Source organism: Pygocentrus nattereri, chromosome 23, assembly GCF_015220715.1.
Source record: "Pygocentrus nattereri isolate fPygNat1 chromosome 23, fPygNat1.pri, whole genome shotgun sequence".
NCBI classification, from domain to species: domain Eukaryota; kingdom Metazoa; phylum Chordata; class Actinopteri; order Characiformes; family Serrasalmidae; genus Pygocentrus; species Pygocentrus nattereri.
In genome coordinates, this window is record NC_051233.1 from 15,894,713 (window position 1) to 15,915,211 (window position 20,499).

Below are 20,499 nucleotides of genomic sequence, written 5' to 3' on the forward strand. Positions count from 1 at the left end.
TTATTTAAATTTGTTATATAATAATTTATATATAATAATTGAATAAGTTATGACAATAAAAGTTATGACAATGTCACTGATAATGTAGACAATATAATTTCTTAACTGCAGTTAATCTTGCAATTTCAATATAAACATAATTAATTAATTAATTAATTAATTAATAGCTAAAATGTAATCAGTACTCAAGTATTATCCTCCCCAGGTCTCTATTTAGGCATGTGTAGGTTGTTTTGTTTTCTGTGATATTTAGATTGTGTGAAACAATGCATTTGCTACAGACAAAGAGGTCCCTTTGTAAAGAGGTTGCCTTGGTTTGCAGTCATTGTTTTTGTTGTGGAAGCGTGTCTTATCCACTTATTTTAATAAAATGTGAATAAAATGCAATTGTTTAAATGAAATAGTCCGTCAGAAATTGAAAAGCAAACACATGGTGTGTAAGGTTTGAGGTAAATTTATTGATGTCTTCTGCATTATTTTACAACATCTTAATACAATCTGAGAAGGCCTCTGGGTCAAAGATATCCATCTATTCAATATTTTTTGATTCTGAATGACTATGTATTAACAACTAGGAGACATGCAGTGACATGCATGCACTCGCACACGCAACATATGCACACGTACAGAGGATCTGAACATTGTGCTTTGCAGCTTTTTTTGTGCTCCACCTATAAGAACATTATGAGAAACCTAATGGCATACAAATAAGACTGCCACGCAAACACACTCAGTTACAATCTCATCTACAAAACATTCATTCACACGCACACAGGTACACAAATGTACAAACAGGTGTTCAAAAGTGGACACAGGAGCTACGCTGACCGACTTGACAAACCCCTGAAGCTGCATGCTCTCCAATTTGACAGATCACTTGACTGGTGTGACTATTTTGATCACTACACATGGCAAACACTGTAACTTGAAGTAAGATAGACATTTCTTGGTTTTAAAAAAACCCACTCACTGCTTCTGGCTCATTTTGAGAAACAGATTACTCATGACATAAGACCAAGTTATTTATGGACAGTGCCTGTATTTGCAACCACTAGGGCTGGGACACATGCAAATTAATAATTTGGGGAAAAAAAATTATAAAGACTGATTTTTAAACATCTTTTAAACTGAACTGAGTATAATAAATGAAAAACACATTATTAAAAGTGTACACAATTGTTTGTTTAATTTACTGCAGTTTATTTGCTTATTTAAAGCTCCAAGCTCTAAATTAATGCAGAGCCTTGAGCTCCATCACACACATGCACAGGTCCTGTCTGAGCTGGTGGATTTCTTTTTCTTCTGTGTCTTCTTGTGGTGTGAGTGTTTAAAAACAAAACAAAATAAACAAAACAAAACTATAATGGAATTAAGGTGAAGGTTTCGGTGTGTAAAATTCATATTCTCACAATGACTCAACCTTAAATAATTAAGAACAATATGATTAAGAAGAAAAAAAGTTTCTGACAATGATGTTTCCCTGGATAGCTGCACACAAGCATGACATTCATGTCATAGCATACAGGACAACTCACTGGACTGGGATTTCAAATAATAAAATGCTGGCCACAGTGCTTACACAGACAAAATGGAAAGAATTTTTTTTATTGTATTCTTAAATTCATATTTTCGATAACATGACTTTTTTTTGTAAAAATTATATAAGCACGGTATGACATTGTATGATACTCTGTATTTAAAGAGGCCACTAAAACATAATAAATCATAGTTTGGCTTTTTAATGTAAAATGTACAACGGAAAACAGGAAACAAAATAACCGATAATTCAAAAAAAGGGTGGAATGATAAATGCATGTTTTTCTTGGAGGGGCTGAATTATTGATACATCAATAAGAGGTCCCAGCCCTAGTAATCCCCTTGTCTTTTGTCAGACTTTTAAAATATGCATGGCAAAATGACACCTGCACTTTAAAACATATATATGTAGCGTGGGAAGTTGTCTTAGGCTAAAGGAGGTGTTGTCCTTATGCTACCAATCTAGCTAATTATTGTAAGAAGACTTGCAAGTGTACATGATACATTATGTGCTTTAGTGACATGTACATTATTGCTTGAATGCTTCTCATGCATACCTCAATGAACTAGAAGAAAATGTATTGCCAGAACATACAAATAAGAACATTAGTGAAATCCTTGGTCCAGCTGAGAAATGTTGTTTATGGTGGTTTAAGGGTTGTACTGGTCTACACTAGTTATACTGTGAGAGGAGCAGTGATTTCCAAAGAACTGATGTGTGATAGGAACTCTGTGTTGGTGGTGTACAGATCCAAGTGCCAGGAGAGATTAAAGCAGAAACACATCAGATGTGTAGAATCCAGCTTCAAATATTCCACGTGACCTCTGTTATATACACACACTGGCCATGCATTTCTCCATTTCTACCTAGGCTTCAGAACTGCTTACACTGGGTTGAGCTCTGCACATAGGGAACAGACACAAATATTTTTAAAATGAGCAAAAATTACAAAAGTACAAAGCTTACCTGGCTTGGTGGTAGAAAGCAACTTATAAGAAGTAGTGCTCTTGAACACATGAAATCTTACATAGGTTCTTCTGGTGGCACCTCGGGTCCTTGGAGAAAGCTGTTGATCCTCCAAAAGAAATATTCAGATTACATTCCACTATATACATTTACATAGACCAATACATTTAGCAATTTCTTAATTTTCTGGCAGAGGTTAATTTAAATTGTATTATTGATTTTCTGCATAATTAAATTGCTAAGAGTAGTGATGTGAACTGATCGGTTCTAGCAAAAATTACAAAGTCAGAACTGTTCACTGCAGTGGTGATAGGAACCAGCACCTGCACTTCTGAAGTGTTTAGTGGCTCTAAAAGCTACCTAAGAGAAAGTAATTACACTAAATGGTTTTGAGTGTATTACATAATGCCTGAAACACTGTTTTACAGTTTTGAGATGAGATTTCAATCTAAAATGAATATTTAAACTCTATTCATGCTGGAGATGTACATAAAGGGCATTGGGAGGCAATAATACCCAAAGACAACCATTTCACCATGGTCAAAATTGTATATAAAACTCAGAAACAAATCAGAGTGGGTTTGTTTCTTTACAATGAACCATTTTACATAGTAACACTCTGAATGACTTTGTTTGGCCATTGTATTATGCAGACATTTAGCAAAATCACTGTAATTCCCATTGAACATTAACAGAAATTGCTATCAGGAAGGAGTTTTTGTTTGAATAGATTTACAAAAGGTTTTGGGGGAGGGGGGCAATTTGTAAACAGAATCTTCACATAATTGTAAGGTCATTACATGGCAACTCTTCAAAGTTGGACTCAAAGTTCTTGAACTTTCATGAAAAGATGAGCAAAAACTTCTTTTAAATCATGCTACCATGCAAAATTAATTTTAAAGCTGTGTTTAAAATCCTGTTTTTACTGATGAATTGTTAAATCTGCCCCATTTGTTTCTAAGTTGAATCTTATTTTTTCTCATTGCTTATGAATATCTGTACTGATCTGAGATTATACATATTTCACAAGAAATCTTTTGGTTTCATGTTAACATATTTCAACATCAGATTAATTTATTGGCAGGTGTTCTTTTTATGTTAGTGTTAAAACTTCCATGTTTGACATATAATCTTTATATAATGCTAATATTAAGATCCAGATTAACCTTTGTAGTATATAAATATTTATTTATTTTATACACAGAAACTCCTCCTACAACCTTGTTATAATATAGTCTGCAACAGATCACCTAAAAATCTAGAGTATTATGGTTTTACTCTATCTTTATATTGTTCTTGATAATCAAACAGATTTTTATTTAGCCATTCTGAATTCATAATATAGCTTCACATATTGCATACAGCAATAAACAAATGATAGCAATGCAGGAGTAGTGCATAAAAACAAAAAATTAGCAAAAATCATTTTGATTTGAAATTTCCCACTCTGACATACAAACTAGACTCTCCAGTTAATTAACATTGGCAATGTATTAGCAACAAAATTAAGAGAAATACTATGATATTATTAGTGTTGTAATTATACTCAGTTAATGTTTACTTTTCCCTCATTGTGTAAGCTGTTAAACCTAGTATTTCAGATGCCTGATAAGGCAAATTTTAATTAATTTTAAATGAAATTAAATTTAAATTAAATAATTTGGAGCAGTTTTGAAATCTTGCATGGTTACATTAATTAAATAGCTTGATTTTTTTTTTCATGGAAATCCATGACCTGACATGCCAGACCCTAGTGAGTTTGCATGGAATAGCACTTTAGCAAACACATAATTGTATACTTTCAAAGCTGAATACCTTTGTGCAATATGATCAAAACATAACTTTATTACACTTAAAAACATTTCACAAAATGCAATAAGTATCCCAGTGTTTTAGTTTTTAAGGTTTGAAAATGCACCAGATGCACTATGAATGATTTTCATTTATTCAGTTTAAGAAGGAACAGAGGAAGGAATATTTGGGAAAAAATAAACTTATAAAATAAGATGGCATAATGGACAGACCAGGATTATTATAGTTTTAAATTTCCATGTTCCATGTTTTTATTTTTAATTAGTTTTCTATTTTGGTTTTTGATTTCAGTTTAGGTTTAGTTTCAGTTTTAATGGTGTATTAATAGTTTTGTTTTATTTTTTATTTTTTTGCTAGACCCCCTGGCAGGCAAAAGGGTGCTCCTGAGTGAGTCAAAAATTAATGGGTTAAGATAGATATTTAAGAAAGAAAGAAATTCAATGTTTCTCTTTTTAGGGCAGTACGATTTCTTTTTATAGCATACTGTCATATTGCCCACTGAACTAAAAATGTATTATATTTGTGCTATTAATTTATTGGGTCAGTCATTAATGGATCTTTCAGTGATACTCACTTGGAATTCTCTGCTGCTTCTCGTAACTCCTCATCAAGTCTGTTGAAGACAAAAGGAGACATTTGTCTGTCTAGCTCAATGAAGACTTGATCGTTAGCTATTGATATGAGTTGCTGGTAAAACATGGAAGTATGCAGTGTCAGTTGGCTTCCAGGACCTTTTTTTTTCATCAGGATTATTTAGGAATTATTTATGAAAGAACAGCTTCCGAGCTAACAGAAAAGGACAGCACTGCCCAGAATCTATCAACCTGTATGTTACAGAGAAAGACCCAAAACCTGTTCCTTTGGAACTCAGAACGTAAGGCAAGGATTTTGTTAGCTTCCATTTCAGTACTACTGCATTTGTTTCCACAGAAGCCCAAATTTGCAAGTGTGAAACTGCAGAGTGAACATTCACAGCTTCACCAGCAATTCTCAAGACACACTGACAGCTCGACTACTGAACTGCTGAAAACACAACAGTGTTTCTTCTTATGTGGGGTACGAGCATAAACTCTACTGGGTCTATGGGCTTTTACACATGTTGTTAAATCATATCAAGAACATTCATGATTCTTCAGACAACAAACAATTCCTGTATGGTAATCAAGGAATTCAGAGAGACATTTATTTGATTTCAAAGATATGAATCTATAAATTCCATTACATGCAAAATACAGATTACATACAGCATAACAAAAAAAAATAACACCAAAATGCTTCTTTAGTGCTGCAATAAATGCTATTACAGATACATAATTGCTAACATAATATAATCTAATAACATAATAAAATTATACTTACTTGATGATGCTTTCAGGAATATGGACATAGTCCATAGGGATAAGATCTTCCAGCTCTGCTAAATTGTTCACATATCTAATCTTGCTACTGAACTTAGAACTGTGGAGTACACACAAACAGCACAAGGACTAGGACAATCAAAACACACATACACATTGTTTCTTGATTTCAAATATAAATTGATTTACTCATAAAATCATGGAAAGGTTTATCCTTTTACCTGATAAAGGGTCTAGTGATGGCTAGAACAGTTCTGATAAACCAGGAAGGGTGAACAATAATAAAGGATTTCAAGTTCTTCCTTAGCCTGAAAAAGGTTATCAGGTTAGACAGTTTTTAAAGTTATGTTCACCGTGCATATTTTAGGTAGTAAGAATGAAGGAAGAATGGTAGCTACCTCCTGTCAATCATCTGGTAGCACTTCTTAAGCCAGCCGAGGCCAGGCATCCTACGGTGAGGAGTGGCTCCATTCAGGTAAACAATCATGTAGTCCTCTGCCACCATCAGCTCCAATGTGCTGATCACATACCTGACATGACAAATATTGACATCAGAGCTTGCGGTTGCTAAGGTATCCCTACTGGTTTCTAAGGTGTTGCTACATGGCTGGTATGGTATACCATGTGGCTGCTACGGCAGCTGCTATGTTATCTCAAGTGGCAGCTAAGGTGTTGCAAGGTAGTTGCCATGGTATCACATGGGGTTGCTAGAGTGATGGTAGGTGGTTGCTCTGGTATACGAGGTGGTTGCTGAAGTGTTATTGGTTAGTTGTTATGTTATCTTAGGTGGCAGCTAGGATTTTGCAAGGCAGTTGCCATGGTTTCCCATAGGGTTGCTAGAGTGATGGTAGGTGGTTGCTCTTTTATCCTAGGTGATTGCTGAGATGTTGTTGGGAGGTTTCTATAGTATCTCAAGTGGATGCTAATGCGTTGCTAGGTGGTTGCTATGGTATCCCAGGTGGTTGTTAGGCAGTTCCTATGGTATCCCAGGTGGTTGTTAGGCAGTTCCTATGGTATCCCAGGTGGTTGCTATGGTGTTGCTAAGCAGCTGCCATGGTGTAAGAGATGTTTATTGAAGTGATTGTTAGGGAGTTGCTAGGTGTTTCTGAAAATGACCTAAACTTTATGGGAGGAACGAGGGATGAAAAAACTAACAGATGGAGGAGTGTGGGTCAGTAGGGCTGTGAATTAGAGCTTGGGGACCTGCCCTGAATGAGTACATGCAGTTTGGTGGCTGCTGGGCAAAGGAAACAATAAGGCTTTTGTATGGGGGCAAAAATTAATGGGACCTATGGTAGGAAAGAGGGATGAAAAAAATGGCAAACAGAAGTGCAGGTCAGAACAACATTTACAAATTTGAAAAAGAACAAATTTGCGCTTGGAGGCCTGCCCTGTGATAGCATATGCGAAAGAAAGTCTTTTGGTTGAGATGTTCAGTAGATCAGAGTGCAACTTTTCTGCCCAATTCATTCCTATGGGAAAAAATTTGAATTTAACGAAGATTGTATGAGAACCACACATCAGATCAAATGCTATGGAGTATACGGCACAATTCAGGCCAAACATTCGGGAGTTAGAATGGTGTCTGTATCATGAAACCTGTGGGACAAGTTACCGGACGAAAAAGAAGAATATAAATCAAATTGCACAATCACTAATTACTAAACGATATGTTGTGCGGTGCTGACTGACATTCTGAAATACATTAATTAACATTCAAAGGACCAATTAACAGCACTCATTTGTGTAATGTTTAACATAAGCTCTCAAACCCGTTACTGCATTCTAATTTGTGTAACTGTATAAAGAACTTCACTTACAGAAAGAGGTTCTCCATTATTTCATGGTAGTCCTCTCTATCACTGTCCGGAAGGAAGCAAGCAGCAAACACAATGATGGCATTCACACCATTCCCATAGTAGCCTTTTAAACGAAAGAGGTTATTGTTACAAAAGATACCTTTATACACAAACGCTGAAATCAGAGATGCATCACTACTGATACTGGTATGAGATATCAGGCTGATACCATACTCATACTCATACTATGAGCTGATACCGTGTGACGTAAGCCGAGCATACACTGCCACACTAATGAACAAACAACTCAAGCTGGCAGTGAAGGAGGATCCGCTCATGCAGCTATTGGATACAACGTCATTGGTCAATTTAAACATTCTGCCTTGGCATATTCCCACCAGGCCTACACTGAATGACTGTAGCCCGTTTTTAAACATACACAAACACAATCTCAACATTTCCAACCCAAGTTTGTATATGCTGACTTCACACTAGTCGAAGAGAATATTGAGGTATAAATGTTAATATGGTGGATTGTTTTGGTCAAATAGGCTTAAGAGAGACTGCAATGTCCTACTGTGTACATCAATACATGGCTTTTAGTTTCAGTGCACAGTGTTAGTAGCACTGCTCAGCTCCTATTTGCTCCATACTTGCATAAAGCATGTTATTTTAAATGCAACAGCTTTATTTATTTATTTATTTATTTATTTATTTATTTATTGTCTGTGGACAGAGCTGTCTGTAAGGGCTGTGATTTACCATGGATGGAGCATTTTTGTACAGTGTCATTATATAAATCATAGGCTTTGTCCATTAAGGATGAACTATCCAAATATACGGTGTGAATCACCTAAGAACAAGATTTATAAAATCACAGTGTTTGTTTGGCTGTAGAGGACAATCAGCAATGGCACAACCACCAAACCAAATAATTTAATATAAAACTCCACAAGTGAGCTGCTCAGATCTGATTCCTGTTCTCATTGGCTATGTTTACATGCAAAGATTTTTGCAAATCCAATTTAATACATTCTGATTATGGATTAAGACTGAGGTGTATATATGCACACTCACCTCATCGGATGGAAAAATCTTTATTTATACGCACACTAAAGTAATCTGATCCAAAATTACGTTCATACACAGTGTTGACATTGACATTACCTCTACCATGCTGATACGAAAAGCTGGAAGTTTTCATTTGGCATGCTTATTGTTTTTAATTACTTTAAAATTATGGCAGACTCAGGAAAATGTACTTCATTTACTTATTAAAGAAGGGGCGAGAGGAAGAGGTCATGTTCTGAAACACATAAAGTGGCCAATCCCGCTGCCATCTTTTAAAGTTCAAAGTATATACTACTTCTTCTCTGCAGACCGGTTTCTGGCTCCTGCAGTGTTAAACATTATACACTTTCACTACGACAACTGTGAATGTAATCAGATACAGGCATTTACTTGGTTATTTTACTACTATTTAATGGATAACTTACAGGATCACCCACCTTGCTCAATTTCAATAGAAACTGCATTCCGGCCTCGATCGGACTAGTCTATTCCTGCTGTGGCGTACACATGGACATATTCTGATTATTAACGAATCATCAGGCTGCATGTAAATGTGGCTACTGTGTTAGGAAACTGATTGGGGTTCAAAACTATGAAACATACTTTATTTATAGCTGCACAGAAGTGCTTTTCTGATGAGGAAAAAAACCTGTTTTTCACAAGCGCTAGTCAATCCAAGGTAACTAATGTATCGCTAGCTAATGTATTTAAAGTCAACTACATTTTAACACCATAACTGTCAAGAAACACTGTACTCATTTACACTAACTACTGTTTAATTATAAGTAGGTAATTCAGTATGGTATCGGCGAGTACTACTGTCTTACCCTCGGTCTGAAAAATATATCAATGTATCCTTTGAAATAAGGTACATTCACTATCTGCACTTCTTATCACAAGTTTAGAACTTTAATGTGAGTGGGCAAAACTATTGTAAGCTGGATGAGTGATTATATGAATGCATTCATGGTTGTGACATCACAATCATGATGTATGCAAAAAGATCTATTTTTTTATGTGTATACCTCCATGGGAGATGACTTTTTGGTAAGGTTCGATGCACTTCATGTTGATTCGGTGCTCCTGTTCACCAATGATTACTGTCCTCCAGAGTTTGGACTCCTGACGCTCCTCTTCAGCACTACATGTAGGGATTGGTTCACACGCCTCCTTCACTGATGCTCTTTGGGGTGCCTTAGGCTCTGAATATTATCAAATCAGATGTAGAGGAGGAAAAAGCACTGAAAATCCCTACTTAGGTATAGCAATGGTAGAGAAAATTCACTTGAATACAAGTAAAAGTATTAATAAAAGAAAAGTAAGACTAAATATATTTTCTCTGTTCAATTACCTTCACTTACTTTATGTTAAGCTTTGCTTTACAGAAAGAAGGGTCCATGCTTAAGGTTTCACTAGGTTTACTGGATACTTAAGATAACCCATTATCATACCTTGAATGTTAGCTTACATTAGCTAAAAAAGCTATCTAATAGGTACTTGCAGTATAAGCAACAGCCTTAGGTTTAATAAACTGTCATGCTTGTTATTCTAAAATGGCTAAATAAAAAGAAAATAGTAAAAGAATACACAAGCTTTTAAGCCAAGATTAGTTAGTTGCTTTCTCAGTTTGAAAGTTGAATTGTGAAAAGAGGACATTTTTATTCTATAATGTATATTACATTTTTTAATTACAGCCCCATTTCCAAAAAAGTTGGGACGTTGTACATGTAAATATAATGTGCAAATCAATTAATTATCTCATTGAAATTAGTACAAAGATAACATATCAAATGTTGAAACTAAGAAATTTTATTGTTTTTTCAGAAAAAATAATTGCCCATTTTGAATTTGATGAAAACAACATGTTCCAAAAAAATTGGGACAGAGGCAACAATAGGCTGGTAAAGTTGTATTATGCTATAAAAACACCTGGTGCAACAGGTCAGTAACATGATTGGGTACAAAAAAGCATTCCAGACAGGCTGAGTCTTTCAGAAGTAAAGATGAGGAGGGGTTCACCACTCTAAAAAACTGCACAATCAAATATTGCAATCGTTCAGGAATAATGTTTCTTAATGTAAAACAGCAAACAACCTTTGCTGCTTTACAGTACATAATAATATTAAAAGATCTGGAGAAATCTGTGTTTCCAAGGGACAAGGCAAAAACCAGTATTTACTGGCTGCAATCTATGGGCCCGTAGGTGGCCCTGCATTAAAACAGACATGATTCTGTAGTAGAAATCACTGAATGGGCTCAGTAACCTTCTCTGGGCCTGAGCGCATTCAAAATGGACCGAGGTGGGAAAGTGTCCTGTGGTCCGACGAATCAACATTTGAAATTCTTTTTGGAAATTGTGGATACTGTGTCCTCTGGACTAAAGACCACTCAGCTTGTTATCAGTGCACAGTTCAAAAGCCAGTATTCATAATGATATCAGGGTGCATTAGTGCACACGGCATGGGTGATGTGCACGTCTGTGAAGGCACATTTAATGTTGAATAATATACATGTTTTGGCAACATATGCTGCCATCCAGACAATATAATTTCCAGGGAAGGCCTCGACTATTTCAGTAAGACGATGTCAAACCACATTCTGCATGTATTACAACAGCATGAGTCCTTGGGTGTTTATATGTATGTATTTCTCACCTTCCCAATCCATCTCATGGTCAGTATAGTCTAGGAAGTCAGCTTCATCTGGTGTGTCCAAATCATCAACATTAATGTCCAGGTCATCAGGTGTGTCGAAAAGGTCATCTTCGCTTTGGTCCAGCGAGAGGCTGATACGAGGGGCTGAGAGTTTTTTCCTTTGAGAGACCACACCACCCCCGTCCCCCTGCAGAGGCAGAGAGGTGGGAGGGGCTAGAGGGGGTCAAAGGAGAAAATTTTGTCAGATGGCTTTATAGGATATAAGTAAGTAGGGGTGTAATGATGCACTCTGCTCATGCTTTGGTTCGATTCACAATACTAATTTCAAGATTTTCTTATATTTTAAACAAAATTTGAACAAACAAAAATTATGAATTACATTCCTTTTTTTATTTCTGAAGTGTAAACAATGGAAAAAAAACATTTGCTAGTATACGTTTAAAAAAACTTTAGTCCCCTGCAGTTAAAAGAAATTACTTGGAACAGACCTTCACATGCGTCATTATAGTGACTTAGCTCTGTGCCCTCGAAATACAACTTAACACTTACTGTTGTTATTGCTGCGCTGTCTGCCTCTTTGAAAGTTTGCATCATGTTTGCTTTTGTTTTATTGTACAGGGCCGATAAAACAAAGTGACTGAAGTGCGGACGTGACAGAATGCTGAACTTCAGCTCCAGCGTGTTAACTAAAAGCCGAAATCTATCATTATTGACTAACTACAGAAAACGGCCTCATGTCATTTGCACGCACACACACAAAACAAAAAACACCAACTGAGGCTAAAGACTGTGACGCATGGGAGCATGACATACAGTATGATGTGCTGGTGTGAGTAAAATCAAGTGCGCCCTGTGGTTTTCAAAAATGCGATTGCATTAGATAGCATAATAAATAGAACATGCTTATCGTCCATCTGATGATACACATTGTCACATTTTTGCATCGTGATGTATCGTGTCACGATGTATCATTACACTCATATAAGTAAGCAACCACCTAAATGTATGTGTAATATGATTTGATGATTTTTAGTATTGCTTTGGTTTACAGTTAATATTTTTTACTTAATCCCATTACATGCTCTTCCTCAACCTCATTTATTTCATTTTTTTAACATTTGAAAATGACAGCTGCTCTTCACATTGTGTGAACATTTAATATTAAAGTATTATATAGAAACAGGCCAAAAATTACATGGGAATAAAAACAAATGAAAAACATTTCATCTCATTCCTGTGTGGTTTCCATTTAGGAGGGTTTGTTACAACAGCAGTTAAACATTTATTTCATAACGAGGCTTTAAGTATCTATTGTAAAATTCTTACATGTCACATGACTAGAGTATGATGGATTAAAGAAATTGCTGGAACAAATTCACCTGGTCTGCCTTCTGCCCCCTCTGAGCTCATCTTGTGTTCAGGAGGCTGCTCCATCCCCACATCACCAGGTGGGGGATCTGTAGGATGGCACACAACCACAGAGATCATCGTTGAGCTGTTACCATCAACTGTATTAGTAACCAGGTTTACAGACTGATGAATTGTCATCAGTCATTGATATATCAGTGCTACCTGTAGTATGTATATTTATTTGGGGTATTATTCATCTTTCGATACAGCAAAAGAGTGTAAAGTTTTATAGAAAAGTTTGAACAGCAGCGAATAAACGACATGTTTTAGTGATTATCTAAAGGATAATGTGTTAACACATGCTTTAAAAGAAACAATCTTGAATATGAAATTTTTCTGAAAATTACAGTGCATAATTTTAATTTCTTTTTGTGTTTAAGATATTGGGAAAGATATATAAAAGGTGCCATCACTTTTGCAAAGGCTACATTATGTTTCATTTTTTTTTATTATGTTTAATCAGTAATAAGTAAAATAAATCATTGATTGCACATTATCTGTAAAGAATGTGTTAACTTATTTTCACTTGGAAAATCAACAAAATTAAATGATCTGATGAACAGTGTTGGTGAGTCAACCTTTCAGTTTGTTTATAGAAATGATCAATATTGCATTCTCCAGGCCAAAAAAAAAAAAATAGGACCATCATGACTGTTATCAGTGTAAGGTTTCTCATGGTATGGGAGATGGTATGAGTGGGTAACATGATCTGATGGCTCCATTTCTACTGAACCTATTTTAAGCAGTGTATTCTGATCCATCCTTTTTTAGGGACATCCATGCTTATTACAACATCACAGCAACAAGCCACATTCTGCACATTACAACAGCATGGCTGCACGTTTAGAGAGTGTGAGTGCTAGACTGACCTGACTGCAGTCCAGAACTCTCCTCTCCTCCTCTCCAGAAGTCTCCTATCTCAGCTGCAACTGAAACGCTTCAGCCCACTCCCGCTAACACAATTCCGTAAAGGTGCATATATATATATATGACATAGTCTATTCACAAATACATTATTCTCTGCAGAGATAACACAGCAGTCATGGTCATTGGGCTTTCTGTGATGTAACTTTACCATACACTATTTATTCCCAGTAAACACAAAGCAAGAATTAAACCATAAAATGGTTATTTTTGGTATTTTGCTGGGCTTGGCAGCTGTAGTTTGCAGACTGAAGGCTACCTTCCACCTCTGTAAGCTAAAAGAATTTGCATATTGTTCACTTCACTCATTTTGACTGTTTTACTGTTTTGATTTTACATAGTTTATGCAGTGAAAAAGTATTTACCCCTCACATAATCGATTTTTGCTAATTTGTCACATTTAAAAGTCAGATCATAAGATAGTGACAACACGAATAAACCCAAAATGCAGATTTTAAAAGAGCACTTAATTTATTGAAAATACAGATTTATTAAAAAATTGTATCAATCATGGGAAAAAGAAACCAAATAGCTGGCTGTGCCACCCTTGGCAGTAAGTGAAATGAATCTCTTACATTGATGTGGAGGAATTTTGGCTCTCTACTCTTTTGCAACCTCCTGGATGAGTTGTTGGTGAAACTTTGGTAGGCCAGCTACTGGGAAGGTTTACCATTGTTCTAATGTTTTTCTATTTGTGGACAATGGCTCTCACTCTGGTTCACTGGCATCCCAGAGCCTTACAAATGGTTTAGTAATCCTATCCAGATGGGTAGATTTCAATGATTTTTTTCGCATCTATATATGAATCTCTTTAGAACATGGCATCATGTGCTACTTTTTGAGACCTTCTAGCCTGATTTACATTGCCAGACAGTTTCTATTTAAGTAATATTGTAGATTCAACAGTTCTGACAGTAGTCATGCCTGGGTGTGGCTAGTAAAATTCTACCCAATAGTCAATTGCATTAAGTAATGAGTTGATTTTACAGCTAAGGAGTCAATAACTTTTTCACACAGGGCCAGGTAGGGCTGAACAGCATTTCACATCACTTAAGTGTGACAAATATGCAAAAATAGATGAAACTGGGAACTGGGTAGGCGGCAAATATTTTTTACAGCACTGTTTATATAAACACACACACACACACACACACACACACACACACACACACACACACACACATATATATATATATATATATATATATATATACCCCATTCTTAATCCACAGGGTTTAATATGATGTCAGCCCACCCCTGCAGCTATTACAGCTTTAACTCTTCTGGCAAGGCTTTCCACAAGGGTTAGGAGTGTGTTAATGGGAATTTTTGACCATTCTTCCAGAAGAGCATTTGTGAGGTCAGACACTGATGTTGGATGAGAAGGCCTGGCTCGCAGTCTCCACTCTAATTCATCCCAAAGATGTTCTATCAGGTTGAGGTCAGGACTCTGCACAGGCCAGTCAAGTTCTTCCACACCAAACTTGCTCATCCATATCTTTATGGACCTTGCTTTGTGCACTGTACACTTGGCTCAGTGCAGTCAGACAAGTACTGTTCTCCTGGCAACAGCCAAACCCAGACTCATCCATCAGATTGCAAGATGAAGAAACGTGATTCGTCACTCCAGATAACATGTCTCCACTGCTCTAGAGTCCAGTGGCAGCTTGTTTTACACCACTGCATTCAATGCTTTTGCAGCGATGTAAGGCTTGAATGCAGCTGCTCGGCCATGGAAACCCATTCCATGAAGCTCTCTACAGTGTTCTTGAGCTGATCTGAAGGCCACATGAAGTTTGGAGGGTTGTAGTGAGTGACTCTGCATAAAGTTGGTGACCTCTGCGCACTATGCGCCTCAGCATCCGCTGACTCTGTCATTTTACGTGGCCTACCACTTCATGGATGAGTTGCTGTCGTTCCCAATCACTTCCACTTTGTTATGGGTCCAGTTTTATTTAATATATACATAAATGATATTGCTGCCTCTGCTTCTACCTCAGACTGCAAAATTCACTTTTATGCACATGACATGATTTTATATTGCTCAGCTGATTCTATTCATGCTGCAACAAGAAAATTACAGAGCTCATTTAATGCTCTACAGGTGGTTCATGCTGTTTTCCAGATCTCTTAATACTGATTTTAGTACTGTAAATATTACTACCCTAGCAGGATCCACTATTGAGAGAGTCACAGAATATAAATACCTTGGCATATGGCTGGACGATAAACTCAGTTTTAAACCACACATAAATAAACTAGTCAGTAAATGCAGACAGAAGCTGGGTTATTTTTATAGACATAAGTCCTGTTTCCCCATGCACGCTAGAAAAAGACTAGTTGAAGCAACTTCACTATCAGTGACTATGGCGATGTTATCTACAAATATGCTCCCTCCAGCTCTCTCAAATTACTGGACCTAGTGTATCGCTCTGCATACACTAGGTTCATTACTGGAGATCCGTACAGAACTCACCACTGTGAGCTGTATGAGAAAGTTGGGTGGCCCTCTTTAACAGTACGAAGGGAAACACTGGTTGATTTTTATTTATAAGACACTCTCTGGTCATTTGCCAGAATACATCACTTCATTGACGAATACAAATTACAGTAATTATCAGACTCTGATAATTGGATCAGCTGCCAGGTACCAAGAGTTACTGAACTGGGAAAATTCTGCTTTTAGTTACAGTGCACCAGCGAGCTGGAATTCACTACAGGAAACACGAAAACTCAGCTCACTGGTGTCACTTAGTCATTTTAAACTTTTAATATCGCACCACCTTCAGACAGCCTGTACCTGTTTTATTTAATCTTATGTATTCTTAACTTCTATTTCTTGTTTTAGTTTTTCTCTTAGTTCTTTATAACTTTTTAACTTATTTTAATTAGTTTTTATTGTTTTTTTAATTTTTATTTTGTTTTATTAATCTCTTATCTTCTTTTGATCTTAATCCCTTATCAATTAAACCTCAAGTTTTATTTTTATTATTATTTTTATCTATTTTTATCTTTTTTCACTGTTAGTTTTAAATTTTCTTTTAATTTAAAATTATTAAATACAGATATTATTTTCCTTGTCATGTCAATCCCTGTTTTTGTAAATGCTCGGCTACACTGAAAATGAGGGTTGCCCTCAATGTACTTCCGAGTCAAAATAAAGGCTGATTGATTGATTCATTGATTATAATACCACTGACAGTTGACTGTGGAATATTTTGTAGTGAGGAAATTTCACAACTGGACTTGTTGCAAACGTGGCATACAATTATGCTACCATGCTGGAATTCACTGAGCTCCTGTGAGCAACCCGTGTGTATATATATATATATATATATATATATATATATATATATTAGTATTCACTCATCCATCCAAGTCATTGAATTCAGCTGTTCCAATCACTTACATGGCCACAGGTGTATAAAACCAAGCACCTAAGCATGCACACTGCTTCTACAAACATAACATTTGTGAAAGAATACATATTCACATAAAACCATGAAGTTCATTAGGTAAAACATAAAATACTGTTTTTTTTATCATTTTCAATTAAGTACAGGATATAAATTCAAATATAAATTTCTCAATCACTGCTTTCTGTGGCATATTTCCTATGACAGAGCATCTCTTGATCTCCTGTACAAGGTTCTTTAAAGAACCTATTTAAAATGGCAAATGGCCCTTTTTGCAGGAGTGTGGTAATGATCTGCATGGATGGTGTACTGATTGTTCAGCTTAGGAGAGTCTGAGAGGAGAAGAGTTTATTTAAAGGGTTAATGTTATGCATAGACAGTCACAGGACTATCACTTCTATCATCAATGTACCATTAAATAAAACCAACAGCATTTCCAGCATTGCTTCACTCTTACTGCACAGGCTTTTGAGTAAATCTCCACAACAGAACTGGGACATGGGCAAATAGAAAGCCTCCTGAAAACCAACCGCAGCATTTCAAATCTATTCCCCTATTTCTCTATCTCCCTATATGAATGCAACATATTTGCCAAATTTATAGATATTATTTTATTTTTTCAATATTTCATAAATTCTGTAACCAAGAAGTGATGACAATAAATAATAAATAATATATACTAAACAGTAGTTATATAATTACATATAAATTGTATTCTATTAAATTTTACTTTTTAGTTCTTTAGGATAAATTCCTCTGATAAATTGCTGATATACAATATTATTTCACAATCTTCTAGGGCTCCATTTATCATTTGGGACACATCTAAATTTTCTTATTTTTTTGATTACAGCTTCCTATTGCCAGAATGTATTATTTTATTAATTATTTTAAATAATTATTTGAAACCTGTGATGCTGTACAGGACTACCATATTAAAACCTTATTTTATACACTTGTCCACAACCAAATTGGTTTTATTTAACACTTATTTAACATTTTTTTTAATGGTAGTGTAGTACCATGACAACACAAGCAACTGTGTGATTGCAATTCAGAAAATAGATCTTTTTACGCATGTCTTTCTAATTATGCTTCTATAATTATGCTTTCTAATTAACACATTGATATATTTGCAAGGCTATGATGGTTAGCTAATACATGCTGTATCAGTTATTCTTCTATTGTATGTATGTATGAATTTATTTATTCATTCATTCATTTATTCATCTATTTATTTATTTATTTATTTATTTTCTTTACCATGTGTTTACCTTCTTTTTCACGTATTAAACCAATAATCCTCTTGAGGATTGTAGTTAAGGTACGTTTCTAGGCACACTGACATCACATGGCTTTTTGTGATATCACAAAAACAGCACTTTTGTATCTAACTATTCAGCCTAGCAACACCCTAGCAACCACCTGGGATACCACAGCAACCACCAATACTCTAGCAACTACTTGGAACACCATAGCACAGCCTAGCAACCTTGAGAGAGAGCAAAAGCAATATAATAATAGCAAGCACCTTTCGAACCGCATTAAAGGTGCGTGTGTGTGTGCGTGCGTGCCTCTGTGTGTGTGTGTGTGTGTGTGTGTGTGTGTGTGTGTGTTTGGGGAAAATATTGCTGTTTTTTTTTTACCCTCTTCTCCTCCGTTTTTTTTCTTTTTAACTAGACCAGCCTAATACATTCAGCCATACATCAGTCTATCCAGCACAGCAAAAGGAGTAAAAGAACGGGAGGGGGGTTATGTCATCAGCTACTCATTCTCCTCCCTCTCCCCTCCTCCACCTCACGCACATACACACTGTGTAACGTGCAGAAACAGAACCAGGAACATGCACGAACGCGCGCTCGAATGCACAACACTGAAGCTACACGCAAATTCAACCGGCCTTAACCTTAACGGCTGCTGAGTAACTCGCAAACAGCATTCAGCATCAAAATGTATATGACCAAAACAGCATGACTTTATTGCACAAGCTCAGCAAACCCACTCACACACACACACACAACAGAACGTGAAGCATCAAGGATGCTGAAACAACCCCCCCAGCACTACTTCGCTGTAAACAGCTGCCCCTCCCTCTCCTCCGGTTTCTCTCTCAGCTCCTGGAAAGAGGAAACACTGAACGCTACCTGTCTCTCTCAGCTCCCCCATGATACCTATGCACACACAAAGCACTCACCACTGCTGATTCACGCTCCTCTTTCTCTCTCTCTTTTCTGTACCCGGCTTTAGATAACTGGTGCGTGTTAGCGTTCTGCTCTTGCCTCTGTCTCCGTGCGCAGCCACAGAGATGCTCAGCTCATCCACTGCCGACAGCCTCCACCATTTTGTGGTCATGTGACTCTCTCCAGCACCAAATAAGGGTTCAGACAGGCAGAGAATGAGCCTCAGCGTGGAGCTCCTCCAGAATAGAGCCTCATCGCGCAGCTGAGTGAGCCTGACATAAGAGTAAGCCTCAGCATGCAGCTCTGCAAGAAGACAGTCTCACCATGCATCTAGAGGAAGCTGAGTTGGTCTGCCAGCACAGTGAGCCTCAGCATGCTACCCAGGCAGAAAAGAGCCTCACAGTGCAACCACAAAGAGTGGGAATGAGAGCAGAGGAAGCCTCTGGTGCAGCTCCACCAGCTAAAGGTAATGGGTCTGAGTGGGTCAGCTCTGCCTGAAGAGAGAAGGGCCTAACTTCTGTCAAAGTAGATGACCTCACCTTTCTAGTGCAGTGGCTATCTATCTGCCTGGAGCCCCTTCATCTGTAGATTTTTGTGTTTTCCTAAGCATTGTATTGCCAACTAGCACTAGACAGCAACCCTTATGGCCTTCGGGGGCTCTAGAGAAGGCCTAATAATGTCTGGGAAATGAAAAATTACGTCTTGTCGTTTTTAGTTCATTTTTGCTAAGCAGGATTTTGGCCCCTCCCATGATTGACAAATTGGAATGTCCATGAAAATGCAATTGGGCCGAGTGAATTTCTAAAGATATTTTGCCACAGAATGAGTAAAGTGGGAGCGAATATGTAATTGCAAAAAGCAAAGTCACTGTTTTCCAATTACATTTGAATTTTGCCCTCTTTCTAGCTTGGTGTTGTCTTTGATAATGCAATTAAATGTATTATTAGAGATTGAAAAAGAATAAATTACATTTTAATTTTGACAAAATTATTATCATTTTACATTTGGCTGACACTCTTATCCAGAGCAACTTACAATTTGATCATTTTTTACATAGGTAGGCCAAGGCAGTGTTGCCCAAGTACTCTTATTGGTATAGTGTAGGGTGTTTTGCCCAGGTGGGGATTGAACCCCAGTCTACAGTGTGGACGGCAGAGGTGTTAACCATTACACTATCCCAACCTTATCCCAACCTAATGCGTATCACATTAAGCATTAACACGCAGTTCTGGAACTACATTTTATTTTCAATAAAAAACATCTAAATCTTTGTGTAACTGATACTCAAAACTGGTATATCAAATGGCAACTTAAATTTGCAGTATTTATTTTTAATTTAATTTTAGCTCAACATTGCATATACAAGTGCAAC

The 20,499-nt window shown here is 36.6% G+C and overlaps 1 protein-coding gene across 3 annotated transcripts; it reads right to left on the reverse strand.

Annotated features, from left to right (window-relative positions):
• Window positions 1–438: 438 nt before the first annotated feature.
• On the reverse strand, window positions 439–19,346 carry prune2 (prune homolog 2 with BCH domain). Of its 3 annotated transcripts, none has more exons than XM_037533630.1 (11): window positions 19,227–19,346; window positions 12,577–12,654; window positions 11,198–11,410; window positions 9,569–9,745; window positions 7,494–7,596; window positions 6,072–6,203; window positions 5,895–5,981; window positions 5,675–5,773; window positions 4,890–4,928; window positions 2,565–2,603; window positions 439–2,437 (listed from the first exon to the last, which is right to left on the reverse strand). In XM_037533630.1, the coding sequence occupies exons 1-11, from the start codon at window positions 19,297–19,299 to the stop codon at window positions 2,404–2,406; spliced, it is 1,074 nt and encodes a 357-aa protein (XP_037389527.1). In that variant the 5' UTR covers window positions 19,300–19,346; the 3' UTR covers window positions 439–2,403. The 3 variants fall into 3 exon arrangements, with proteins under 3 accessions (XP_037389527.1, XP_017569597.1, XP_017569598.1); XM_017714108.2 differs by having other exon boundaries at window positions 2,565–2,612; window positions 19,227–19,342; XM_017714109.2 differs by having other exon boundaries at window positions 2,565–2,612; window positions 19,142–19,315.
• Window positions 19,347–20,499: the final 1,153 nt, after the last annotated feature.

What these genes read in the sequence shown, in the direction of transcription:
- prune2 (XM_017714108.2), bottom strand. Translation starts at nt 19,299, where the DNA reads ATGACCACAAAATGGTGGAGGCTGTCGGCAGTGGATGAGCTGAGCATC. An exon ending in AAAAGTCATCTCCCATGGAG is followed by an intron (nt 7,597 to 9,568) that starts GTATACACATAA and finishes TTCGTTTAAAAG; the next exon opens with GCTACTATGGGAATGGTGTG. An exon ending in TACCAGATGATTGACAGGAG is followed by an intron (nt 5,982 to 6,071) that starts GTAGCTACCATT and finishes AACCTTTTTCAG; the next exon opens with GCTAAGGAAGAACTTGAAAT.